This window comes from Cervus canadensis, chromosome 17 (assembly GCF_019320065.1).
Source record: "Cervus canadensis isolate Bull #8, Minnesota chromosome 17, ASM1932006v1, whole genome shotgun sequence".
Taxonomy (NCBI): domain Eukaryota; kingdom Metazoa; phylum Chordata; class Mammalia; order Artiodactyla; family Cervidae; genus Cervus; species Cervus canadensis.
This window is the reverse complement of record NC_057402.1, coordinates 40105745-40130516: the sequence shown is the minus strand read 5'-3', so window position 1 is coordinate 40130516 and position 24772 is coordinate 40105745. Positions and strand designations below refer to the sequence as shown.

Sequence of the window (24772 nt, the reverse complement as noted above, 5' to 3'; positions counted from 1 at the left end):
ACCTCAATCATTTTTATGAGCCTCAGTTTTCCCACCTGTAAAATGGGACTGATGATCATCTTCGCTACCTTGCAATGGTGCTGGGAGGATTAAAAGGTCCCCACCTGTGAAGCCTGAGTGCCTGTCCTGGTGAGCACAGGATGGATGGAATAACCCTCGCTGTGGCAGGCCCCACGGACCGTGTGGACATCCCAGCATCTTGCCTGGAGCCCTCCAGAGCGCCGTGTCCTCCTCTGATATGATTGCAGGCAGTGCTTCTCTCTGACTCCTGGCGTCTGGATGACTGCCCCCACCCCACCCACCCAGCATCCTTGAGCTGCCTGAATAGAAAATGAAATCCCAGCATCCCTCCAGGGACGGCTGTCAGGGGATTGGAAGGCATCAAGTGCCTTGCAGCAAAAATAGAAGCCTCTTTTGCTTAGGAAGGAATAGAAGAGAGGAGGGCCAGGTTGACCCAGGCTGGGAGGGCTCGTTTCAATCCCCTGCTTTCACCCTATGCCAGCCAGGGTCTGTGCAGACCTGGTGGACTGCTTTCTGCCTTGGCACTGAGTTCTGGTCTTTTATACCTTGGTGTCTAATTGTCCTTTCCTTCCCCAAAGCCAGGCAAGGAGTCCATGACACAGGACTGGTTTAATATCAAGCATCACTAGGGAAATGTGTCAGGATTACAGAGTTGTAAACACCCCGACCACAAAGAGCAGGGGTAGCTGTGCTTCAGTCCTTGGGTCGCCATCTCCTGCTTAAGGTCAACTTTATGGAAGATGAGGGTGCTGTTGGGTCAGGACATGTTAATTCAACCCCAATGTTAATCACTTAGCTCTAGACTGTATAAGGAGCTCCCAGATTTATTTAGTAGAACCCCGAGGGAGGATTTTACATAAAGCAAACATAGAGAAAGAGATACTGAACATCAGAGCCAGTTTGCGTTTGTAGCAGATTTCTGGGGTTTGACACAGATAGAATCACCACACATCTTTGCTGCCGACTCTGCCTTCAGGGTGGTCTCTCAGGCCCCAGGAGGGGAAACAAAGAACCCTCTTGAGAGAACAGTCCCTTCTCAGTAAACTCATCACATAGAAATTCTCCGTGTTGGAATTCGGAGAAGGAAGTGAGGAATCTGGGGACAGAATGTTAGCATCCGTGATGCCTGCCACCTTCAGGCTTTGAAAATTAAACTTTCAAGAGTGGAGGGTGTGACTATTTTAATGGTATTGATTTGTGTGTTATCCTTAATTCAGTATTTTAAGAGGGTGTTTAGAAGCCACTTTCTCAAACAAAACAATTGATTTTCAAACTTGGATATCACTGAAGATGGATTTCAAAGCCAGTCTCTTCCCCAGACATTTGTACAAATGAGAATCTTAAGGTTTGAACTTTGATTCTAAAGACACAACTTTTTGCCCAGAAGGAGCAAAATAATACCTGTGGGTGTTTCTATCAATAAATTATTAGCATTTGAAGACTTTCCCTTGCATCTCGCTAGAGGACTCCGTTATTTACAATTTAAGATTTTTACTTGTGAACATCCCATTGGTGCCCATCCATGGAGCATCTCAACTTTACCATCGCTCTCTCCCAGCCCTGAGTCCTCTTCATACAATGACCTGGGCTGTGTCCCCTGCGTCCATCTGGCTCAGAGGACCTGGAGCCCCTCTCTGAGGTCATCCCCTATTTCCCCACAGTCACTGGTCTGTGGCCAGTTCTTGGGGCCCCAGTTCTTTCCCTGCCCTATATGAGGCTGCTGTGCTTGACTGACACTGTCCCCCAGGAAGCAGCAGACCCCCAGGCCCCACCCGGGCCCCACTTCCCAATTCCATCCTGTGGTTCCAGTCACACCCAAGGGAACACGGGCCATCTCGCTGTTTACCCCAGGGCAGCTTGGCTGAGCTACAGAGCCAGGTCCCAGAAGCCACCTTGAGCCATGGCTTACCTGCCAGATGCTGACCTTTGCCAGCTGACTGTCTGCTCTTTGAGGAAGCAGAGTAGAGGCAAGTCCCGTGTCCACATGTGCTGGCCTGAGACAGCAGTGCGAGTGTGAACCTCCATTCCAGGCTTTCCCTCACGCAAAGGTCCTTCTAGTCTTACGAACACCTGAGTTTAAGGGCTGCTGCAGTCACCAGTGGAGAAGGCAATGGCACCCCACTCCAGTACTCTTGTCTGGAAAATCCCATGGACGGAGGAGCCTGGTAGGCTGCAGTCCATGGGATCGCTAAGAGTCGGACACGACTGAGCGACTTCTCTTCACTTTTCACTTTCATGCATTGGAGAAGGAAATGGCAACCCACTCCAGTGTTCTTGCCTGGAGAATCCCAGGGATGGGGAAGCCTGGTGGGCTTCCATCTATGGGGTCGCACAGAGTCGGACACGACTGAAGCGACTTAGCAGCAGCAGCAGCCACCAGGCTGGGACCGCAGGAGTCACACCTGAGCTGACTGTGGTGTGCTGACGTCTGCCTCTGATGTACCTGACCATGGCCATGGCGCGCTGCACACACCCCTCCCAAACCCCCGTCCAGGGCTTCCACTCAGTGCGGCTGGAGTCCTTTGTCAGCAAGTGATTCCTGGAGCCTGGATTATTACTGCTCATCACATCCCACCTGTTCTTCCCCGTAGTGTCCCAGGTCTCCCTGCACCTTGGTGCCCAGGCCGCAGCCCCTTACAAAGCCCAATGTTGCCAGTTTAAGTCAAGGAAATTCCTTCAGCCGTAGCTCATGGGTCAGCTGGAGAAAGAAATTTTATTCTGGGCAGTGGGTTGGTGGTTCTGCTGTGCCGATGTTTCCAGGCAGACTTTCCATTTCTGTCGAGGACAGGTGACCTCCGTCTCCTGCTCCTTGTCCCCAGGTGCACCTCAGGACAGCTCCCAGGTCTGGGAGTCCGTGAAACTGTGGAATTTGCATTAACTTTGCGAGAAAAAGCTTATGAAGGTTGGTTCTGATCCTTCTCCCACCAGCACTGCCCTTTCCAGGGCTCCCAGGGCAGCCTCTCCTGCTGTGGTGGGGAGGCTCCTGTGAGCAGGCCTGTCTAGGGCCATGGCCATTTTCCAGATCCCCTTCCCCAATCGCCTGGGCCACCACCAGGCCTCCAGGATCTTTCTGGACCTGGACTCTCCCACTGATTCCCCGGCCATATTATCAAAAGCAGCTGATCACCTTTATCAGCAAATCTGTGAACCATCGAGTCTCAGGAATATTTAGAATTTGTTTATTCCCAAGCGTCTGGAAACGTGACATTTTATACACCCTGTTTGATCAGAGATCCAATTTATTGCTGGAAGTGTGCATGTGGAATCATGGGGACCCTCTCAGGGCAGTGAGGTGGCATCTGTGAGAAAATTACTTATTTCTCAAACCAGATACCTACGGCTGTAGCCCCAGTATTCACGGGAGCATCAAATCTCGTGGAGTTTGAAGTCAGGAGGCTGAAGGGCTTTGGTTGGCAGTGTTGTCTGTGCCTGAATTCTGCTGTGGGCTTAGAGCTGGCAGGCAGAGGGTCTGCCTTTCCTTTTGCACTGGTTCTGAGGGCAGGGGGCCTGGCCCCAGAGGATCTGGTCATCAGCATGTGGACAGGAAGTGGCTCCACAGAGTCTCCTGGTCTCCTGGGACTTCCTGTCTCTAGTCTCACCAGGGAAGCTGGGCTCAGGATGACCTAAACACCCACCAGCCTGTGCCTGGACTGACCATGTCGACAGTGGCTGCGTGTTTTAATCTTGTGGGGAGTTCCCAGAACTGTGAACTCAGAACTGTGTCCTGAGTTCCCAGCCTGGAGGTTGATGATATAAGAGGATGAGGGGGTTATTCCAGGAATGGCTGTGAGTTACCAAAAGAGCAGATTCTGGTGTTTCTGTCCAGTCACGCGTGACCGAAAGGGACAGAGCAGGTGACTCGTGCTGGCTGCATCTTGACGGGATGGGTAGAGACCCAGGACATGTGTTTGGTACAAGGAGGAGTGGCCGGCTCATACATGGCTGAGGAGATCCTGAATGTTCCAAACCTCTTGGTTCATTCTGGCCACTGTGCCTGGCCAGGGGACGGGTGGACTAAGGGCAAACCAGGGAGGCGACAGTGGATGCCTGAGGCCTTCCTGGATGCCCCCACCCACAACTTTGCTGGACTTGTCTTTGAGATGAGCCATCTGTCGGGAGACGCAGGTCAGGAAAACAACACAGCTCTGCTATAGCTGGCGCAAGCCAGGGCCCCCCAGAGGTTGGGGAGAGAGCACTGCCACAGGGGAAAGAAAATTCATATTTTCTTTAGAGAAGATGAGAAGTGGCGCTGGATCCAAGCTGTAGGTGACCTTGCTGCTGAGTTACAATGCTGCTGGGAAAATGAGAGAAGACAAACACGAAAGGAATGCTAATGAATAGCGGTGGCCAGGAGCCCGGAGCCCTGACACCCCGCCATCCACAAGGGGTGCTCGCGTGAGGCCTATAAATAGACACTTAAAACCGGATGCTAAATTGAGCTGAGATGTGGGCCTGCTTCCTTACGTAAGTTGCTGAGTGCCGCCGGCTGTCCTTCCAAAGTACTTTGACGGTTGGGTGTCTTTGTAGGGAACCTTGGGGAGCAGGCGGGGTGCTCAGGCTACAGATGGATGACACTGCTCTTTCAGGGGACTCACAGGTGGGAGGCAGGGGTGCAAGGGAGGGAGAGCTGGGCTCTGGAGTCCCCCAGGCACTTCTGGGCCTGGAGGGATGGGGGATGCTGGACTTCTGGGTGAGGGGCCCTTCCACGGCTGGTGGTGTCAGGGGTGGTGGTGGCTGGAGGAGGGAAGGGAGGGCGGGATGGGTGCAAGGGACTCCAGCCTGTGCTGGAGGCTTCTAGACTGTTCTCTGCTCTCCTTGGTCCCAGCTGGGCAGAGCTGGGGTGGGGATGCCCAGGGAGGACTGTTGACCTTTCTGAGTGACCTGCTTGAGGTCACAGAGCAAACCTGGAACACACCAAGGAATTGAGGCCCCTCTCCTGTCTCCCAGGGAGGGTTCTTGCTGCTGGACATAATATATAGTGACTTTTTTTTTTTTCTGGCTATACCATGCACCACATGAGATCTTAGTTCTCTGGCTTGGGATTGAGCACAGGGCCCCTGTGTTGGGAGCTCATAGTCTTAACTGCTGGACCACCAGGGAAGTCCCTGGACATGACCTTTAGTACGAGCACTAACCACCAAGTCCCTTCTTCCTGGAGGGGTTAGACGGTGGGGTTGGCAGAAGGAAGGGCAGACTGTTGAGGCTGCCGTGGCCGCAGGTGGTGTTCTCCAGGTTTTGTGGGGTTTCACCTTCATCCCTCCTGTAAGGTGGTTCCCACTGCCCCCATTTTATACATGATGGAGCTGAGGCCGACACTGTGAAGGGACTTGCGAGGCAGCAGAAGCACTTGCCCTTGGAAAGAAACAGATAAGGGAGGCAAACATCCTTGCTTCCCAGGTGGTGCTAGTGGTAACGAACCCGCCTGCCAATGCACAAGATGTAAGGGATGCAGGTTCGATCCCTGGATCAGGTTGATTCCCTGGAGGAGGGCATGGCAACCCATTCCAGTATACTTGCCTGAAGGGTCCCATGGATGGAGGAGCCTGGCGGGCTATAGTCCCGCCAGGGACTGTGCATTGCAAAGAGTCAGACACGACTGAAGCGATTTAGCATACACGCATGCACAGGGTGGAGGGTAGCAGCTTATGGTCATGTGACTTGATCACCCTGTGGCTTGGTCACATTTTGGATCTTGGTCACAGTTGGAGCATCTGCAACCTTCTCAGGGCTGGCCCATCATTTTCTTTTACATCTAGACCAAGGCATCTGCACTGGACCAGTTTTGGGTGACCCCCAGTATCCCCAGTTAGCCATTGGCCAGACCTCCTGTTTTCCCCAAAGAAGGACACCATCCCCTGACTGCAGACCTGAGGCTAGGGTGAAGGTAGACTCCCTGACCAGTGCAACTGTTCACGAGATGCTACCAGGAGGTGGGGTGCCGGGGAGGAAGCCGCCATTGCCATGGTTTTGGAAGGAACAAAGAAATTGCTTTATTACTTACTCTGACTTCAGCCAAATGAGAGGGAGAAAAGGCATTTGGATGTGACATCTCAGACCGGGAAACCCATCCTCTTGCCCCACCGCAGGCTCCCCATCCCCAGTCATCTCCTGCCCCACATGAACTCCCTTCCAACCCATGGCCTGGTGGTCCTGACGCCTTTGACTCTCTGGCTTTCTTCTCCAACTCACACTTGCAAAGCACCCTCTGTTCAAGGACACCATGAAACCTGAAGTCCTCTTTTCTGTTCTCTTCCTGAAACTGTGCTGCCTAGGAGGAAGGGTGGGCTGGGAAGCCGGGCAGGGGAGAGGAGAGGTGGCCTGCCTTCTCTCTCATTTCTTTAATCTCCTTTCATCCCCCTCCAGCCCCCACTTGCACACCCACCTCTTCTGAGAGTGTCCCAGAATACTGCTTCTGCCAACTAGTGGGGTCAAGCTTTGTTGTGGGAAAATACATATTCATGAGGGCTTTGAGGAGCTTCATTGAAATGCTGACAGCCTCTCCAGCCAGAGTGATACATAAGCCATCGCTTTATTTGTCCAACACGATGTTAAGGCAATGATCATGTGATGAATGGCCAAAGAAACATTTTAATTATTTGTTTCAGGGTGATTTCTGATCATCTCATTAGAATTAGAATCAGTTCACTTTCCCAGGTATTCAAAGCCTCTCACTCATTTAAATTTCTACACCCAAAGGAGCGCTCTGTAGGGGCACCCATGTCATTTCTGAAACCAAAGTAATTTCCTCTCTTTTCTTCTGTTTTATTCCAGAAAGATTTCATCACCAGGAGGGTTTTCAGGACCTTACCAAACTGCTTGTTTTCGGTAAGAATTGAGAGGTTACCTTGCATGGTGTGTGTGGGGTTTGGCTTCTGACCTGTGTGAGACCGAGTCGTTTTACTGGAGGGTTGCTGCAGGTGGGGCTGTACAGCTCTCCGGTTCTTCACTTCCTGGGTAGTTGGGTCTGTGTGTGAAGTGTGAAAGCGTTAGTCCCTCAGCTGGTCTGACTCTTTGGGATCCCATAGACTGTAGTCCACCAGCCTCCTCTGTCCTTCAACCATCTCCCAGAGTTTGCTCAAATTCATGTCCACTGAGTCCATGATGCCATCCAACCATCTCATCCTCTGTCACCCCCCTTCTCCTCCTGCCTTCTATCTTTCCCAGCATCAGGGTCTTTTGCAATGAGTTGGCTCTTCAAATCAGGTGGCCGATGTATTGGAGCTTCAGCATCAGTCCTTCCAATGAATAGTCAGGACTAATTTCCTTTAGGATTGACTGGTTTGATCTCCTTGCTGTCCAAGGGACTCTCAAGAGTCTTCTCCAGCATCACAATTCGAAAGCATCAATTCTTCGGTGCTCAGCCTTCTGAGCACTGAAAAACTGAAGAAAATAAAAGACCTAGTGGAATACTTATGTATCTTGAAATATCATTAGAGTATCAATGATACTGACAATTGACAAGAAGCTGAGCTCCCTTAGTGATTGCATTCCACCACCTGCAGTGTTCAGGACAGTCATTTAAGTGAATACACTGATCAGTGTTCTTTGCAGAAAAGTATATTTCTTCTTCGAGAGAAAAGTACAACAAGATAGATATTTTTAACTGACAGTTATGCCAGAATGAATCTCGGAGGAGATCTGCAGAGAGAAGAGACTTGGATGTATTTACTTTCCTACTGCAAGGGAACCATCCTGTCTGTAACTTCAGAATACTACTTCTCAAGAGCGTGCCTGTTGTCTTTTCACAGATATCTTTGTGAATGTTCTTCCACTCAAATAGAAGTTGGGGGCTGTGTTCTATTTTTTTTCTCCTGGAGAATTACATTCTGAGCCTCACTATTCCTATACTTATACAACAGGCCCTTGAGGTAGGAAAAGGTAAGACACACGTGTGCACAGGTCCGTCAGAAAAGACCATTAATATTAGCAACTTCTTTAAGAGAATTGGCACTGAAGTTTTTTAAAATTTTTCTTTATTTATTTGTTTTATTTTTGACTGCACTGGGTCTTTGTTGTTGAGAGGGCTTTCTCTAGTTGAGGCAAGTGGGGGCTACTTTCCCATTGTGGTGCGAGGGCTTCTCGTTGTGGTGGCTTCTCGTTGCAGGGCACAGGCTCTAGACTTAAGGGCTTCAGTAGTTGTGGCTCCCAGGCTCTAGAGCACAGGCTCAATAGTAGTGGTGCATGGGCTTAGCTGCTCTGAGGCATATGGGATCTTCCCAGAGCAGGGATCAAACCATTGTCCCCTGCATTGGCAGGCAAATTCTTAATCACTGGTCCACCAGGGAAGTCCTAAGCCACACTGAAGCCTGCCTTGTGCTTTACTGCCTGACCGCTGGTCTCTCTGTGGGCTTGTTCACTGCAGAGAGTAACCCTTGGTCTGATCCTTGGCAATGTCTACCCCAATTTCTCGTGAATCATAGATGGTCAGGAAGTCTGTGATTGCATGTAGGTCTGGTTTCTGACACTTTCAGAATCTCATTGTCCTCATCTGTTCAGTGAGGACTCATGACCCAGGGGCATGGTCCTGAGAAAGAACCACATGACAGATGGGGAGGGCATAGCCCATGAAAGCTCCCCTTGCCGCCACTTCCTTCTCAGAGGAGGCAGAGAGCAGCTGCTACGATTGCTTCCCTGCCTTGGTGTGTGTGTTCTCAAGCACTTGGAAACGCCTGCTCTGACACCAACTTTTCTTTTTTTTTAAGTTGCACGTTACGAGAGAAAAAATTCATCAACACCTTTTTTTAAAAGATGAAAAATGTTTCAAGAAAATAACACTCTGAGCTGCTACTCAGAGCCCAACATAATTTATGTGATTAAATGAAAGGAAGTTAGCCATTTCTCTATGTAATTTTTATTAATGATGTTCAGATGTAGCTAATTATATCCACTTCTAATTAATTACAGGAGTGTTTGCACTGGCCTTCTCTAACTGTGCTCAGTGGAGTCCCAGGAGATGGTCCCTAAAATAGTGGCCCACGTTCAGATCTGACTGGGGACACACTGTGTGTACCATGACCCCACCCCCACCCTGCCCCCACCCCGGGTCCCAGAGAGCCATATTAAAAGCCTTGACTAGTCTTGCAAGAAAGCAACTCATTAAATTCTGCATAACGCATCATCTTCCAAACTTATTTATACCACGTGCACGCCTAGATCCTCCAGAAAATGCTATTTAAAGTCAGAACAATTCTAACACCCTAGCTTGGGCTCAGACTGCTTGATAACTTATATGTTGTTTGGGTTTTGTTTTAATTTCCTTTTAAGTTTTTTATTTTATATTTAAAATTTTTTTTATGTTGGGTCTTCATTGCAGTAAACAGACTTTCTCTATTTGCGGGCTTCTGTTTTCGTGATGTACAGGCTCTGGAGCATACGGGCTCTCTAACTGTGTCATGAGGGCTTAGGTGCCCCGTGGCATGTGGGATCTTAGTTCCCCGACCAGGGATCGAACCCTTGTCCCCTGCACTGGAAGGAGGACTCTTAACCACTAGACCACCAGGGAAGTCCCTAGGGTGTGTATGTTTATGGAGCCAGCCCTTCAGTCTCCCCAAGCAACACTGCTGGGGTCTTCCCATGGGGCAGGTTGTCCTACAAAGAGCTGTGTTTTCATATAGTCGTGGTTGCCACAGACTCATCTGAGACCATCAGGTACTGTCCTTCAGTTGTGTACACAAGTGCAGGGAAACGTGGGGATGGCATGCCAGCCCTTCAGGGGGGCTGTCAAGATGAAGATTAGTTCTTGGATGTGCCTCCCCCCTCCTGCCTGGGCCCCTCTGTGGCAGAGACCCTCACTACCAGGGAAGGCCATGTCATTGACCATGTCCTGACCTCTGGGCTCAGAGCTGGGATTCAGCTCCTGGGGAGGTCCTCCTGGGAAGGTCCTCCTGGGAGAGGCAAAGGGAGCCCTTGCCCTCTGGTGATCAGCTAGGATGTGTCTGGTGCTCTGGTGGCCACACATCTTTGTGTTAGGGAGGTGAAGAGGGGACCCCAGGGGAGGTGACCAGTCAGTGTAGCTGGTTGTGTAGGAGGAAGTTCCTCTTGATTGCTCATCTTGAAGGGTGAGAGCACATTCCTGCGACAGAGAGGGAGGGAGGTGGGGCAGAACCTGGCCTGACAAGGACGGAGGAGTGGGAAGGTGAGATAGCAGGGGCCAACTTTTGGGATGAGTGTGGAAGATGGGAGCCAGGGTGAATTGGGCCCTAGAGACGCCTCTTGTGGCTCCGGGGGGGGAGTCGATGTGGCTGAAAGAAAGGCTATAGGGTGGAGGAAGGGCCCGAGGGGAGCTTCTTGGGGAGGAATGTGCAGAGGGTCCTAGGGAAAGAGTAGTCAATGAGGGTAGGAGATGGGATCTCGAGGGAAAGCAGGTCACTTTGGAGGTGGGAAAGGATTGTTGGATTCCAGCTTCAGGAAGGATGGGGGAGTTTTTGAACGGTGGGTGGAAGCAGAGAGTCAGGCCACGAGTGGGGGTGGACTCAGTGAGAGCCTGAGGGGACTAGCCAGAAAGTGCAAGGAAACCAGGAAGAAGGAGGGGGCTCTGGACTCTCTGGCTGTGGCCGGGTGGTGGCTGCCCGGAGACCGAGGAGGATTATAAAAGACACGGTGAATGTAGGCTTTTTCTTCTGCATGGAAACTTCCCAAGAAGCCGGGGAGAGGAGAGAGTGTGAACAGTGGGAACAAGATATTCTTCAGTGAGGATGGAAGATTATGTTCATTGTGGTCCAGGGATGAAGTGGTGGGTGTAAGGACGCAGCGAGGAGGGTGGAGGGAGAGGGGACTGGTGAGGAGAGAATCCAGGGGTTTCTAGCTGTGATCTCGCCTCTCTCTGGGAAGTAGAGCCAAGCCCAAGACCGCAGAAAGGAGTCCCTGAGATGCAAATACATCCAGCACCTGCATTCCTCTTTTGAATGAATGTCTCCAGGCGTGGCCAGGGCACTTTGGGACAGTGCTGTGACTCACCTTGGGTTGCTTGTGAGAGTCGTCCCCAGAGATGACCACCAGTATTATTTTCAGCCATCAAGACGCTGGCGTATCTGTGCGACCTCCCTAAGTCCTGGCTGAGGAAGAGCGACGCTCTTTGGGAAGTGTGTCTGTTTTTTGTTTGTCGATACCCAGTCTTGCCAGCCCCACTTCAGGTCCTGCAGCCAAGCAGAGGCATTGCATGGTGGGAGCTCTGCGAAGCTTGCCAGCCTGAGACCTGTCCCTTGCCAAAGAAAATTAATTCTCGCCTGGGAGACTGTGAGATTGCACTTGAGAAAAATCCATCAGCTGTGCAGACTGGTTAGCTTTGGGATAAATCCTGAGTTCCTCTCCTTCTCAAGCTTCTGTGGGGGTTGGGGCGTGGTTGTAGCTTGGGCTGGAGTTTGCAGCATTCCAGCTGTGCCCATGTTAATCGCAAGGACTCCGCTGGACCCTGGAAGCCCCCATGGCCTCCTCTGTGAGGTCCTATGCAGGCACATAGCAGCCCCCTTGCCTGTGATTCCCCTTCTTTCTGCTGCTTCTTCCTCCCGCCTCCCCTCAGCTGGTCCAGAGGCAGCCAGTGCACCCCTCTCCTGGGCAGAGCTCTGTGCCAGGCAGACGTAGAAGTAGGCTTAATCAGAGCTTCTTCAGTTCTGTAAGTGGAGGTCTTGATTCCTGCTTTCCAGACAGGAAGATGGCTCGTGGACATGAGGTCTTAGACCCTCGGGCTGAGCTGGCTCTCCCGGGCATGGCATCATGAGGGGAGCCTGCAGCAGGCCTCCCAGGTGGGTTCCGAGGCACCCACCACCTGCAGCTATGGTTGCCCAAGGTCACGGTTACTGTTCCTAGGAGGGAGGGGGCCCATCAGTCCTGCTCTGATGGAAAGTTGCTTTGCCCCCTGAAGCATTTTTGTTTTCTCATTCTGTAAAGGACTTGGGGCAGGGCAGGGGGGAAGCTTAGTGGGTACAGGGTTCATTTGTACGAGATGAAGGGAGCTTGGGGGACGCATGGGGTGGTGGTAGCACAATGGTGTGAATGCACTTGATGGCGCTGAACTGTGCACTTGACAGTGGTCTGGATGGTGAGGTTTATGTTGTGTTTATTTAACCACAGTTTAAAAAACAAAAGAGAGAAAGGACAAGCTTGTAGCTGGTAAACACTCACTCACTGAACAGGCCCGGCTATGGAGACATCGGTGCATATAGATTCTCCCCGTAATTCACGCTCTGAGTTTCCGCCCCCACCTCTCTGGGACTTGGTTTCCGGCCTCTCTTGCTCATCTCCCCCAATGTCATTGTCACTGTCTCTGTCCTTCTTCCAGTCTGGTCCAGCTGCTGTCTAGGGTAGTTTTACCAGGATGGAGGGGTGTGTGTGTGTGTATGTGTGTATAGGTGTGTGTGCAACTGTTTTTAGTTCACACCTTTTAAAAAAAATTTATTTACTTTTTAATTGAAGGATAATTGCTTTACAGCATTTTGTTGTTTTCTGTCAAATATCAACATGAATCAGCCATAGGTATACATATGTCCCCTCTCTCTTGAACCTCCCTCCCATCTCCCTCCCCATCCCACCCCTCTAGGTTGACACAGAGCCACTGTTTGAGTTCTCTGAGTTCACACCTTCTTGATATGTGTGTGGTGTCAGTGTTCAGTTCTGTGATTGATTTTTGAATATGAAACCAGCCTTGCATTCTGGACTAAATGCAACTGAATTGTGATATATAATTTTTATATATAAACTGATTTGACAGTTTTTTATTGTTTCTTTGTAAACTGTTTCAAAGTGACTTGCCTTATATTTTGTATTCATATAACATCAAGTTCAGGTTTGGGTATCAAGGTCATGGTGGCCATTTAAAGTGAGTTGGGAAGTGTATCTTCTTTTATGTTCCCTGAAAGATTTTGGGTAGTGCTGGTGTTTTGTTGTTGTTGTTTGATTTTGTTTTTGCATAACTGTTTGGAAGAATTCAATTGGGAATCCACTGGGATCTGAAGTTATTTGATAAGAGGAAAGAGGATTTTAAATTGTAGATTCAATTTCTTTAGTAAATACTGGACCATTTGGATTTTTGTTTCTTCTAGTGTCAGATTTGCTAAGTTCTGTTTTAGTAACTTGTTCATTTCATATAAATTGTTATTAGTTGTTCATAATATCCATTATTATATTTTACAAGTGGTATCCACCTTTTCATTCCTGATACTGTAATTTGTGTACCTTCCCTCTCTCTCACCTTTAATCAGTCTAGCTAAGACTTTATCATCATTTGGGCTTGGTTGATTTTTCTCTGTTGCACATTTGTTTTCTATTTTAATTTTTACCTGCCCTACATTCGTTTTCTTCCTTTACCTTTATTTGAGGTTTAATTTGTTGGTCTTTTCAAAGTGTCTGTGTGCTCAGTTGCATCTGACTCTTTGTGGCCCATGAACTATAGCCCGCCAGGCTCCCCTGTCCATAGGATTTTCCAGGCAGGAATATTGAAGTGGGTTGCCATTTCCTTCTCCAGGGGAATCTTCCTGACCCAGGGATCGAACTCATATCTCTTGCATCTCCTTCATTGGCAGGAAGATTCTTTACCACTGCACCACCTGGGAAGCCCTAATAAATGGATATCTAGATTATTTATTTTTCCAGTGTTTTTTGTTTCCTAATAAATGAATTTAAGGCTATGCATTCCCTTATAAGCCTCCTTTAACAATCTATTTTTTAAAAAAATTGTGGTAAAACACAAAACATTAAAATTTACCATCTTAAAAATTTTTAAGTGTACAGTTCAATAGGGTAAACTATATTCACATTGTTAGAAAGCTTTATCTCCAGGACTTTTTCATCCTGCAGATCTGAAACACTGTACCTGTTAAAAAATGACTCCCCCTTTTCCCTCTTACTCCCAGTCACTGGCAACCACCATTCTACTTTGTGTTTCTATGAATTTGACTACTTTAGAAACCTCCTATGAGTGGAATTATACCGTATTTGTCCTTTTGTGATTGACTTATTTCATTTAGCATGATGTCCTCAAGATTCATCCATATTGTAGCTTGGATCAGAATTTCCTTCCTTTTTAAAGGCTGAATAATATTCCATTGTGAGGATATGCCACATTTTCTTTGTCCATTCATCTATCAATGGACAGGTGTTCTTTCCACCTTTTGAATACTGTGAATAGTCCAGCTATGAATATGAGTGTGTAACTATTTTTTGACGTGTGGTATTTTCATTATTAACCAGTACAAAATGTTTTTAAGTTTTGTATTTATGTTCTTTTTAGTTAGTTGCTCTTTCATGTCTGACTCTTTGTGGCCCTGTGGACTATAGCCCACCAGGCTCCTCTGTCCAGAGGATTCTGCAGGCAAGAATACTGGAGTGGGTAGCCATTCCCTGTGTTCTATCTATTATGTTCTGTTCTGTTTATAGGTTATTTAGAAGTGGTTCATCCCCAAATATCTGCATATTTTCTAGTTATATTTTTTATTTATTTCTGGTGTAATTACACTGTAATCAGAAACATATTCTTTATGATTTCAACATTTTGAAATTTGTTTAGACTCATTTTAGTCTTGTCTACCATGTGATTAATTTTGACACAATTTTCTATGTGCACTTGTATGTATTTCCTCATTGCAGTAAGTTTTATCTGTTAATGAGGACATTTTTGGCAACTGTGGTGTTCAAATCTAATTCTACTCTGATTTTTGTTTGCTTATTGTAAATCATTTACTGAAAGAAGTGTATTAAAAAGTATCCCATAGTGATTTCAGAGTTGTCTTTTTGAGTTTGATTTTTTTCTCCTTTTATAAAGTTTGAGAGCATATAGCTTAGTATGCATACACTTAAATTTAAACTTACAATTTATTCCTAGCAGGTTGCCCTTTTTTATCAAGATTTTTTATTTTTTTCCTTTAATAATGCTTCTTTTCTTACTGTGAATATTAATGCAACTACACCAACTTTCTTTTTTAGGTAAATTTTTTTACTTTAGAATAGTTTTACGTTTACAGTGAAGTAGAAAAGATAGTAGAGAGACTATCTGAGTCTCTCTATCCTATTCTGATTTTTCCCTATTGTTAACATCTTACATTCACATGGTACGTTTGTAGCAAGTAATGAAACAGTATCAATACATAATTATTAGCCACAGTTTATACTTCATTAAGTTTTTCTTAATTTTTACCTACTGTGCTTTTTCTGTTTTATTATTTAAGATACCGAATTAAATTTTAATCTTCATGTCTCTTTAGGTACTTTTTAAAAAACTTTTTATTTTGTAATGGGGTATAGCTAATTAACAATGTTGTGATGGTTTCAGGTGGCAGTGAAGAGACTTAGCTATACATGTGCATGTATCCATTCTCCCCCAAATTCTCCTCCCATCCAGGCTGCCACATAACATCCAGCGGAGTTCCCTGTGCTCTTCAGTATGTCCTTGTTGATTATCTAGTTTTTATTTTATTTTTTTGAACTTTTTATTTTGTATTGGAGTATAGCCAATTAACAGTATTGTGTGGACAGTGAAGTGACTCAGTCATACACATACATGTATCCACTCTCCCCCAAACTGCCCCCCATCCAGGCTGCCATCTAACACGGAGCAGAGTTCCCTGTGCTCTTCAGTAGGTCCTTGTTGGTTATCCATTTTAAGTATAGCAGTGTGCTTTTAGATTGTGGTAGCTTCTTAGGCTTTCCTTGTGTTTGATGACTTTGACAGTTTTGAGAAGTACTCGTCAGGTATTTTAGACTATCCTTCTGCTCAGGTTTGTCTGATACTCTCCTTCTGGTTAGTCAGGGCTTATAAGCTTTGGGTCAGGAGACCGCATAGGGAGCAGTACTGTTCTCCTATCAGATCAGGGTGCAACTGACCACTGTTAATATTAACCTGATCACCTGGGAGTTATTGCCTCGTCTCCAGGAGGGGGCAGTGTCTGCACAAAATATATGGAGGAATTCTGCACAGGGGTTTTCTGCTTTTCTCTTGTTTATTGTTTACATTGTGTGAACTCAAGGATATTTATTTTATACTTCGGTTTATACAGTACTATTTTATTTATTGTTCAGATTGTTTCAACTTTCACCCTTGTCTAATATAAAATGTCAGAGTCTTGTTTCCTTTCTCCAGGAACTTGGCACCTCAAGTTCTTTTTTCCTAATGAATTTTTATTGGGGTATAGTTGCTTGATAACATTGCATTAGTTTCTGCTATACAGCAAAGTGAATCAGCTGTATAGATACATATATCCCCTCTTTTTTGGATTTTCTTCCCATTTAGGTCACCACAGAGCATGGAGTAGGACTTCTGTGGTGGCTCAGATGGCAAAAAGCTTGCCTGCAGTGAAGACCCAAGTTTGATCCCTGAGTTGGGAAGATTCCCTGGAGAGGGGAATGGCTACCCACTGCAGTATTCTTGCCTAGAGAATCCCTATGAACAGAGGAGTCTGGCAGGCTACAACCCATGGGGTTTCAAAAAGAGTTGGACATGACTGAGCTACTTTCACTTTCTTTTGTGCTTGGTCTTGTTGCCTGGCAACCACCACTTTCTGCTATTTTTCAACCATTTATGGGTGCACAGCTGCCTTGAAGAGAAAAGCCACACAGGATGCTGAGATGATTTCAGTGTTTTTTCTTGCTTGTTGGGATCTCAGCCCCTCAAGTCCTAGCTGCTTTGGCAGTTCTCTGATGCTTCCACAGAAACTAAAAAAAAAAAAACCAAAAAAAAACCATCAAAAGTTACTAGTTGTTACTGGTGTGGGGATTAGACTGGTATAAGCTGGTGCACCATCATCAGAAGTAGACTTTCTCAGGCACAACATTTTTTATTCTCCCCACTGTGTCATGGGTGATGATATCTTGAAACATGCTTTGTAGCCATACATCAGATATCACATTTTATTTATCTATTTATATTTGTTCAAGAGGTTTATTTATTTGATGTGGACCACTTTTGAAGTCTTTATTGAATTTGTTATAATATTGCTTCTATTTTTATGTTTTGGATTTTTATTTTTTTTTTTTTTGGCCATGAGGCATGTGGGATCTTAGCTCCCCTACCAGGGATTGAACCTGTACCCCCTGCATTGGATGATGAGCTCTTAACCACTGGACTGCCAGGGAAGTCCCTGTAATGCATATTTTATATGTCATAAATCATTCTTTGCTTTTCCTTCATTCTTATCCTTTGTCACAAGGGCTATAAAAGGATTGTCTTCCACCTCCTCTTCAAGGCAAGGGAAAAAATAATGATCTTGGAAGAAAATAGCCTTTATTATAAGCTTGTGATGAAAGGAACAGATGGGAGAACTGTGTGAAATGGGCTTTTCAGTCTTGGGGATAGAGGGCCAGTCCAATTATTGGTGCAAGATTTTGGTTTTTCCTTGAAGAAATGAAGCCTCTCTGCCTTGTTAAGAGTGGGCTTGCAGAAGAGCACTGCTTCAGGGCTGAGGTTTGTGATTCACGTGAGCATGTCTGGCTGTGAAAGCACAGCTTTAACTGGATCGAGCAGGATATGTAAGATCTTCCATGCGTGATATAGCTAAACCTCGTCTCTGCCACCCCTATACTTCATGTCTTCCAGGTTTCTGTCAACTGCAGTTCTGAAGAGCTGCAGTCTTTGTTATCATCATCTCTGGTTGAACACAACCAGATCATTGGAAAACCCCCACAGATGGATGCTTATCCACGAATTGATGACTTCTTAGTCTGATCACTCAGTTGGCCACTAATCCATCTCATTTTGCCTTATCCAACTCAGCATACTTCAGTTTGAGCCACAGGAAAGTTAGGAAAGACTTGTCATGTGTCTTGTTGAAATTCAGGTGTATTCTCTCTCTTTAAGGTCTCCCTTGCCCACCATTGTACATGCCTACTCAGAGAGGAAACATGGTGAGTTTCACAAACTCATTGTCAGCTCATAATGGCCATGTTAAGAAAATTTTTATTGGAGTATAGTTGCTTTACAGTGTTGTGTTGGGACAACTTCACTTTCAGAGACCAGCCATCTGTCTCTTTAGACTCTTCATCCCAAAGGGAGCCCTCTGCTACCCAAGACAAAATCTGCCTTCCCATTGATAGTACCTACAATACTGTTCTGTTCTCCATGCTCCATCTCCAGATCTGGAGCCCCGAGGTCAGGGACCCTGGGTTGGCAGCCCGCTCCACCTTGCAGTGGGCCTTGCAGAGAGGTTAGACAGCACCTGCAGAGAGATGCCGGACCATAACACAGGCAGTGGGCACTCTGCAGCTGCTGTGACGAGGTGGGACCATGAGGAGGTCTGACCTGCCTGTTCCTGGAGGGAGCATTTTCCATCTTTATCCAAGCCATCCTGCTCTGATCTGGCCTTGAAATCCACTTTTCTCTTCCCTGTTCAGGAAGGAGACTGAACTGAGGCGGCCATCAGGGGGCCTCAAGGCAGCTACGATGAATTGTGTTTAGACTCTCAGATCTGAAACCTGCAAACCTGTTTTTCCAAGAAGTCCTGGGACTTTTATTCTTGATTTCAAAGATATGATGGCTGGAGGGTGGGCAAGTGGCTGGCTTCCTGTCCAATGTGGTGGTCTACATTTGATCTCAGACCAGCAGCATCAGCCCAATTCTGACACCTGTTAGAGTCACAGATGTAGAGAATGGATGAGTGGACACAATGAGGGAAGGGGAGGGTGGGATGAATTGAGAGATTGGGATCAACATATATATACTACCATGTGTAAAATGGATAGCTAGTGGGAAGCTATTGTATAGCACAGGGAGCTCAGCTGGGTGCTCTGTGATGACCTAGAGTGGTAGGATAGGGGGTGGGGAGAGGTCCAAGAGGGAGGAGATATATGTATACATATAGCTGATTTCCCAGTGGCTCAGACAGTTAAGAATCCACCTGCAATGCAGAAGACCTGGGTTGGGAAGACCCCATATTCTTGCCTGGGAAATCCCCATAGACAGAGGAGCCTGGGGGGCTACAGTCCATGGGGTCACAAGGTGTTGGACACAATTGAGCAACTAACACTTTCACAGCTGATTCACACTGTACAACAGAAATGAATGCAACATTGTAAAGCAACTATACCTCAATTAAAAAAAAATCAGACAATTGCTCAGAAAAATGAGAAAAAATAAACAACTGGTCAGAAAAAAGAGAAGCAAAGCACAACCTCAGCCCCACCCAGATGTCCTGAATCAGAAGCTCCAAGGGCGGAGCCAGGAGTTCTGAGCTCTAGGCTCTGAAGTGTGGGGACTGACTGGTGAAGGACCTGCCCGATGCAAAGCCAGCCAGAGATGCCACAAGGGGACAAAAGGCCAGGGCCTTGGGACTGACTATGAACATCCGGGCCCTGAGCGGGTCCCTGCCCCGTACCCAAGACAGCTCTGGGATCTCTGTCCTCAACTGGAGGCCAAGACCAGAGACTGCTGGTGACCGCACCCCCAATCCACCCCCAAATTGGTGCCGGCCCCACACGACTGAGCGACTGAACTGAACACCCTCTGGGGCAGGTGAGGACCCAGGAGGCTAGAGAAGTGCCCGGGGATCCTTGCCAGAGGCTGCCCAGTCCCTCATCCCTCACTCAGTCTGCACAGGGGGACCCTGCCCCCCACTTCTCCGTCAGCTGCCAGCCACACATCAGCGACCGCCATCCTTTTTAATTTTTGTCTTGAGAAGTCAAGGGCAGGGCCCTCATTTGTTAAGTACCTGCACTGTATCCCCTCCTCAGACTTTTCTAGGGTCAGAGGTTTCTAGCTTTCTAGGAGACAGGGAGGTGGGGGCAAAGGGGAGGGTGTGTGTGTGTGTGTGTGTGTGTGTGTGTGAGTGAATGCGTGTGTGCACACAGCCAGGTCTCCTGCCAGGAGAATCGTCATGCATGCTGTTAGCAACAGTGGGGAGGACACAGCTGAGCCCAGGGGTGGTGGGGAGCTGCCCGTCAGCAGGGGCTAGCCCTTCCCCAGCCAAGGATGAGGGAGCCTGTGTGTGGGGAATTCAGGGGTACAGAAACCCAGGTGTGCTCCAGAGGGGGGCTGCCACAGGTGACTCCTGCATCTTCTCTTTTGTAATCCCTCCTCCGCCCCCACCACACCACTAAATACCCCAGAGTTCCTGCTTCCCCCAGAGGAAACGTTTGTAAGGAAGTTACATGTGAGTAGAGTTAAATCATTTTGAATAAGCCAGGAGAGGCTGGCTATTCAAAGAAATCCCCAGAGAGATTTTTTATTCAGGAGATAATCATTTGACAGAGTGATGGAGCATCCTGCCCTTTATCTCAGGAGTTTCATCTCAGCTTTCGGAGTTTCCTTTACACCCTTCCAGCTGCCATCACTGGAGGGTGAGTCACTGGAGGGTGAGTCACTGGAGGGTGGGCCCCCCCACCCGCAGAAAGTCACAGAATGTTCTGGGTGGGAGGCAGGACTGGCAGACAGCCTAGGGAGAATTGCAGGAAGGATGGTACGAATGAAGGATTGATGGTGTGAATGATCACCTGGGTGGTGCCTCCATTGGGTTTGTTGAGACTCTGGGGTGGGGACTTGCAAGGTCTTTAGGTGTTCCTGTGTCCCACAACACAGGTAAATGCCACTTTAGTGAAAGTGAAAGTTGCTCAGTCGTATCCAACTCTTTTCGACCCTGTGGACTATAGTGTGCCAGGCTCTCTGTCCCTGGGGTTTCCTAGGCAAGAATACTGGAGTGGGCTGCCATGCCCTTCTCCAGGGGATCTTCCCGACTCAGGGATTGAACCCGTGTCTCCTGCATTGGCAGGTGGGTTATTTACCACTAGTGCCACCTGGGAAGCCCCAGAAATACCGTATTCAAAACTGAATAAAGGAGGGAAGTGAATAACACTGTCTCATCCCTCAAATCAAACCTCTGCTGGGATTTAAATGCATTTCTTCACAGTTTATTCTGTTTGTTGGGTGGTGAATAAATTACAGCAGCATATTTTATGCAGTAACTCTTTGTAAATATTTTAATTGCCGCATAATTGTCTTGCAAATGTGCTGTGCTGTGCTTAGTCGCTCAGCCCTGTCCGACTCTTTGCGACCCCATGGACTGTAACCTGCCAGGCTCCTCTGTCTGTGGGATTACTCCAGGCAAGAATACTAGAGTGGGTTCCCATTTCCTTCTCCAAAAAATGATGTAAATTAATTTATTTACAAAATAGAAGCAGACTCACAGACATAGAAAATTAACTATGGTTACCAAAGGGGAAAGGGTTGGGAGAGGAATAAATTGGGAGTTTGAAATTAACACATTCACACTACTATATATAATCTAGATAATCAACAAAGGCCTACTCTATAGCACAGGGAACTATATTCAATACCTTGTGATAACCTATGATGGAAAAGGATCTGAAAAAAATATATGTTTATGCATGTATAACTGATTCACTTTTCTGTACACCAGAAACTAACACAACATTGTAAATCAACTATACTCCAATTATATAAAACAGAGAAGTCATGAGTGAGTGGCGAGTTGGGGGGAAGCAGCAGGTGTCCTGGGGAGTCGCCAGGGTCCCCTTTTCCTCCTCCAGCCCTGGTGCCCTCCTGTCTCTTTGGCAGGGCTTGCAATGATCCTGACACTGGAGTCAGCTGAGGTGGGGTGTCCTGTCATCTGAATGGACACAAGTTACATCTCCTGGGCGTGCTCCTCGGGCCAGGTTCTGACTCTCCTGTCATCCTTCCTCCCTGCAGTGGCTGCCTCCTGGTGACGATGGCCGTATGAGCCCCACCATGGCCCACCGGAAGCGTCAGAGCGTGGCGAGCAGCCTGCTGGACCACAGGGCGAGGCCGGGCCCAGAGCCCGAGAGTGAGGACGCAGAGCTGGCCCTGGAGGAGTACGTGCCCACCGACCTGGAGCTGGCGGCCCTGCGGCCCGAAAGCCCAGTGCCTGCTGAGCAGGGCGGCCCCGACCAGAGCCCTGATGGGGACTCCAGCTCCGACTATGTGAACAACACCTCGGAGGAGGAGGACTACGACGAGGGGCTGCCCGAAGAGGAGGAGGGCATCACCTACTACATTCGCTACTGCCCGGAGGACGACAGCTACCTGCAGGGCACGGACTGTGACGGGCAGGGCTACCTGACTCACGACACGCGCCACCTGGAGACAGATGAGTGCCAGGAGGCGGTGGAGGAGTGGACGGAGCCCACGGGCCCGCACGCACATGGCCACAGCGACCCGGGCAGCCCTGGCTACCGGGACGGCCACCTCTCTGTCCCCGAGGACGAGGCCTCGGTCCTGGACTCCCGGGACCAGGAAGAGGGCGTCCACTACTGTCCCGGGGAGGAGGCCTACCAGGACTACTACCCTGCCGAGGCCAATGGGAATGCAGGCAGCACGTCGCCCTACCGCCCAAGGCGCAGGGATGGGGACCCAGAGGACCAGGAGGAGGACATCGACCAGATTGTGGCTGAGATCAAGATGAGCCTGAGCATGAGCAGCATCACCAGTGGTGGCGAGGCCAGCCCCGAGCACACGCCGCGGGGGCCTGAGCCGGGGCCCAGGGACTCCCCCGAGGCCTGCCCGCAGGCCGAGGCTAGCCGTGGCCCCAGCAGACATGAGGGCAGGCCCAAGTCGCTGAACCTCCCTCCCGAGACCAAGCACCCCACCGACCCTCAAAGGAGCTTCAAGACCAAGACCAGGACCCCAGAGGAGAGGCCCAAGTGGCCCCAAGAGGAGGTAAGATTCTGATCAGCCCTGGGGAAGCAGAGGGAGGGGCTGAGAGCAAAGGTGTCCATGCAGCCCACAGATCAGAATGCGAGCCAGCTCTCCACATGTTCAGTTATGCGTGGACTTCCCAGCTACTCCTGTTCACCCATCAGATGCTGTAGCAATTGCCGAGGAAATCTTGTTGAGGCTGATTGGAAGCCAGGGCTCCCAGCAGACACCCAGCCCCCAGCAGAGCTTGGTTCCTTCCCCTGCTTGCTGTGGATCTGCTTGTGTGGGTGTGGTCACTGAGACTGTTGCCCCTCCCTGGGTGGTTTTGGTCAGTCACAGGGATCTAGTACTGCCGGCAAGTGCAGATGGCTGTGGCCAGTGGTTGGGACAGCCCAGTGGCAAGGGGCAGCAACCCGAGTGCATTTCACAGGGGCGGTTGAATCTGGTGACACTTCTCTGAAAGCCTGAGGGCCTTGGTGTAATCAGAAATTTGCTGTAAATAACCATTTTGCAAGTAGTTATTTGAAGGTTTGACAGAGACATGGAGAAGAAATGCATGCTAATGAGGCCAGTGGATTTAAGCGTAACTATATTTTCTTTTAATTATAGCAAAGTAAAGTGTATATTGTAATAAACACTTTTGAAAAGCTGCCTTTCAAAAAAACCTTGTGTATATAAAAAGAAGATATGATTATTAGATGCATGTAAAGGAACTTCTATTTGGCTAATTCTGTGGACAAATGAAAATGAATTGCTTTCATATATTTTTTATTGAGATGTACTTGCTGATGCTGGGAAGGATTGAGGGCAGGAGGAGAAGGGGACAACAGAGGATGAGATGGTTGGATGGCATCACCGACTCAATGGACATGGGTTTGGGTGAGCTCCGGGAGTTGGTGATGGACAGGGAGGCCTGGCGTGCTGCGGTTCATGGGGTCGCAAAGAGTCGGACACAACTGAGTGACTGAACTGAACTGAACCAATAGTTGCTTTACATTGTTGTGTTAGTTTCAGCTGTACAGCAAAGTGAATCAGCTATACAAATACATGTATCCCCTCCCTCTTGAGCACCACCCCCTTCAACCCGCCCCTCTAGGTCATCACAGAGCACTGAGCTGAGCTCCCTGTGCTATACAGCAGCTTCCCACTAGCTATCCATCTTATAGATGATAGTGTATATATGTGTATATATAGTGTAGATATATAGATAGTGTGTATATATAAACTGTTGTTGCATTAGCGGATATGGGGGAGCTCCCCCCCCATTGAGGGGGGCAGCTCTGGAGTTTCCAAACTGGCATTCCTTCTGAGCCTACTCTCCCACTAAGGCCACTCCTGATCTCCTGGGCTGGCTGCATCTGCAACCCTCCCAGGTGGCACAAGAAAATTGCCCTTGCCACATGCTAGGCCCTGGTGTGCAGAGATGAAAGTGACTTGAGCTTGCATGGAGAACCTCATTCTAGAGGGAGAGACTCCCTGTCCATCTGGGTGGGACTGGGAGCCTAGCAGAGGCCCCACCCAGCCCACGAGTCCCAGGCAGCTTCCTGGGGACAGGTTACCTTGTAGGTCATAAGCAGGGTGGCCCTGGGACTTAGAGGGGGGCTTTGGGAAATTAGCTGCCCAGGCAGGGCTGAACCTGGAGGTCATGGGTATCCTTAGCATACCGTGGGGTCGGGGATTGTGACGAGGCCAGGAGGACAAGTGGAAGTGAAGGACCTGGCTTGAGGATGGTGATGTGAGAGGGACAGAGCTGGGCCATCAGGGGGCTGGGAACCTCGAGGGGGCTAAGGGGCAGGATGTCGGGAAGGCCCTGAGCATCTCAGGTGGATGGCCAGGGAAGAGGCTCCTGTGTAAGGGACAGAGGTGATGGGTTTGGCAGCATCTATAAGAACAGGTGCCAGGGAAGAGGGCGTCTACCATGTGTAGAGCTGGAATTGCACTGCTTTGACTTGAATGGCATGGATATGCCAGCAGTGTGGGTCCAGGGCAGATTTCAGCAAGAGAGAACTGGGTGGAGGACTGGCGCAGGGCGCTGGCCCCCTTGCATCTTCCATCCCTGAACACTATCAGAATCCCCTACATGTTCCAGGAACTCGAGACACATCCCAGGGGATCCATTATTCTCATGACATTCCCCAGAAAGTGCAGGGCTCCACAGGAGAA

The 24772-nt window shown here is 48.6% G+C and overlaps 1 protein-coding gene across 7 annotated transcripts in view; it reads left to right on the top strand.

The window, feature by feature from the left end:
• APBA2 (amyloid beta precursor protein binding family A member 2) overlaps nucleotides 1-24772 on the top strand; it is a 130441-nt gene that overhangs the window by 66315 nt on the left and 39354 nt on the right. For 4 of the 7 annotated variants that reach the window (XM_043434444.1, XM_043434446.1, XM_043434442.1 and 1 more), the window contains 2 exons: nucleotides 6793-6846; nucleotides 21644-22630. In XM_043434444.1, coding sequence (XP_043290379.1) covers nucleotides 21671-22630 — 960 coding nt within the window. In that variant the 5' untranslated portion in view covers nucleotides 6793-6846; nucleotides 21644-21670. Of the gene's footprint in view, nucleotides 1-4429; nucleotides 4486-6569; nucleotides 6676-6792; nucleotides 6847-21643; nucleotides 22631-24772 lie in introns of those variants that run through there. The other 3 variants (XM_043434447.1, XM_043434440.1, XM_043434445.1) reach the window with 3 other exon arrangements.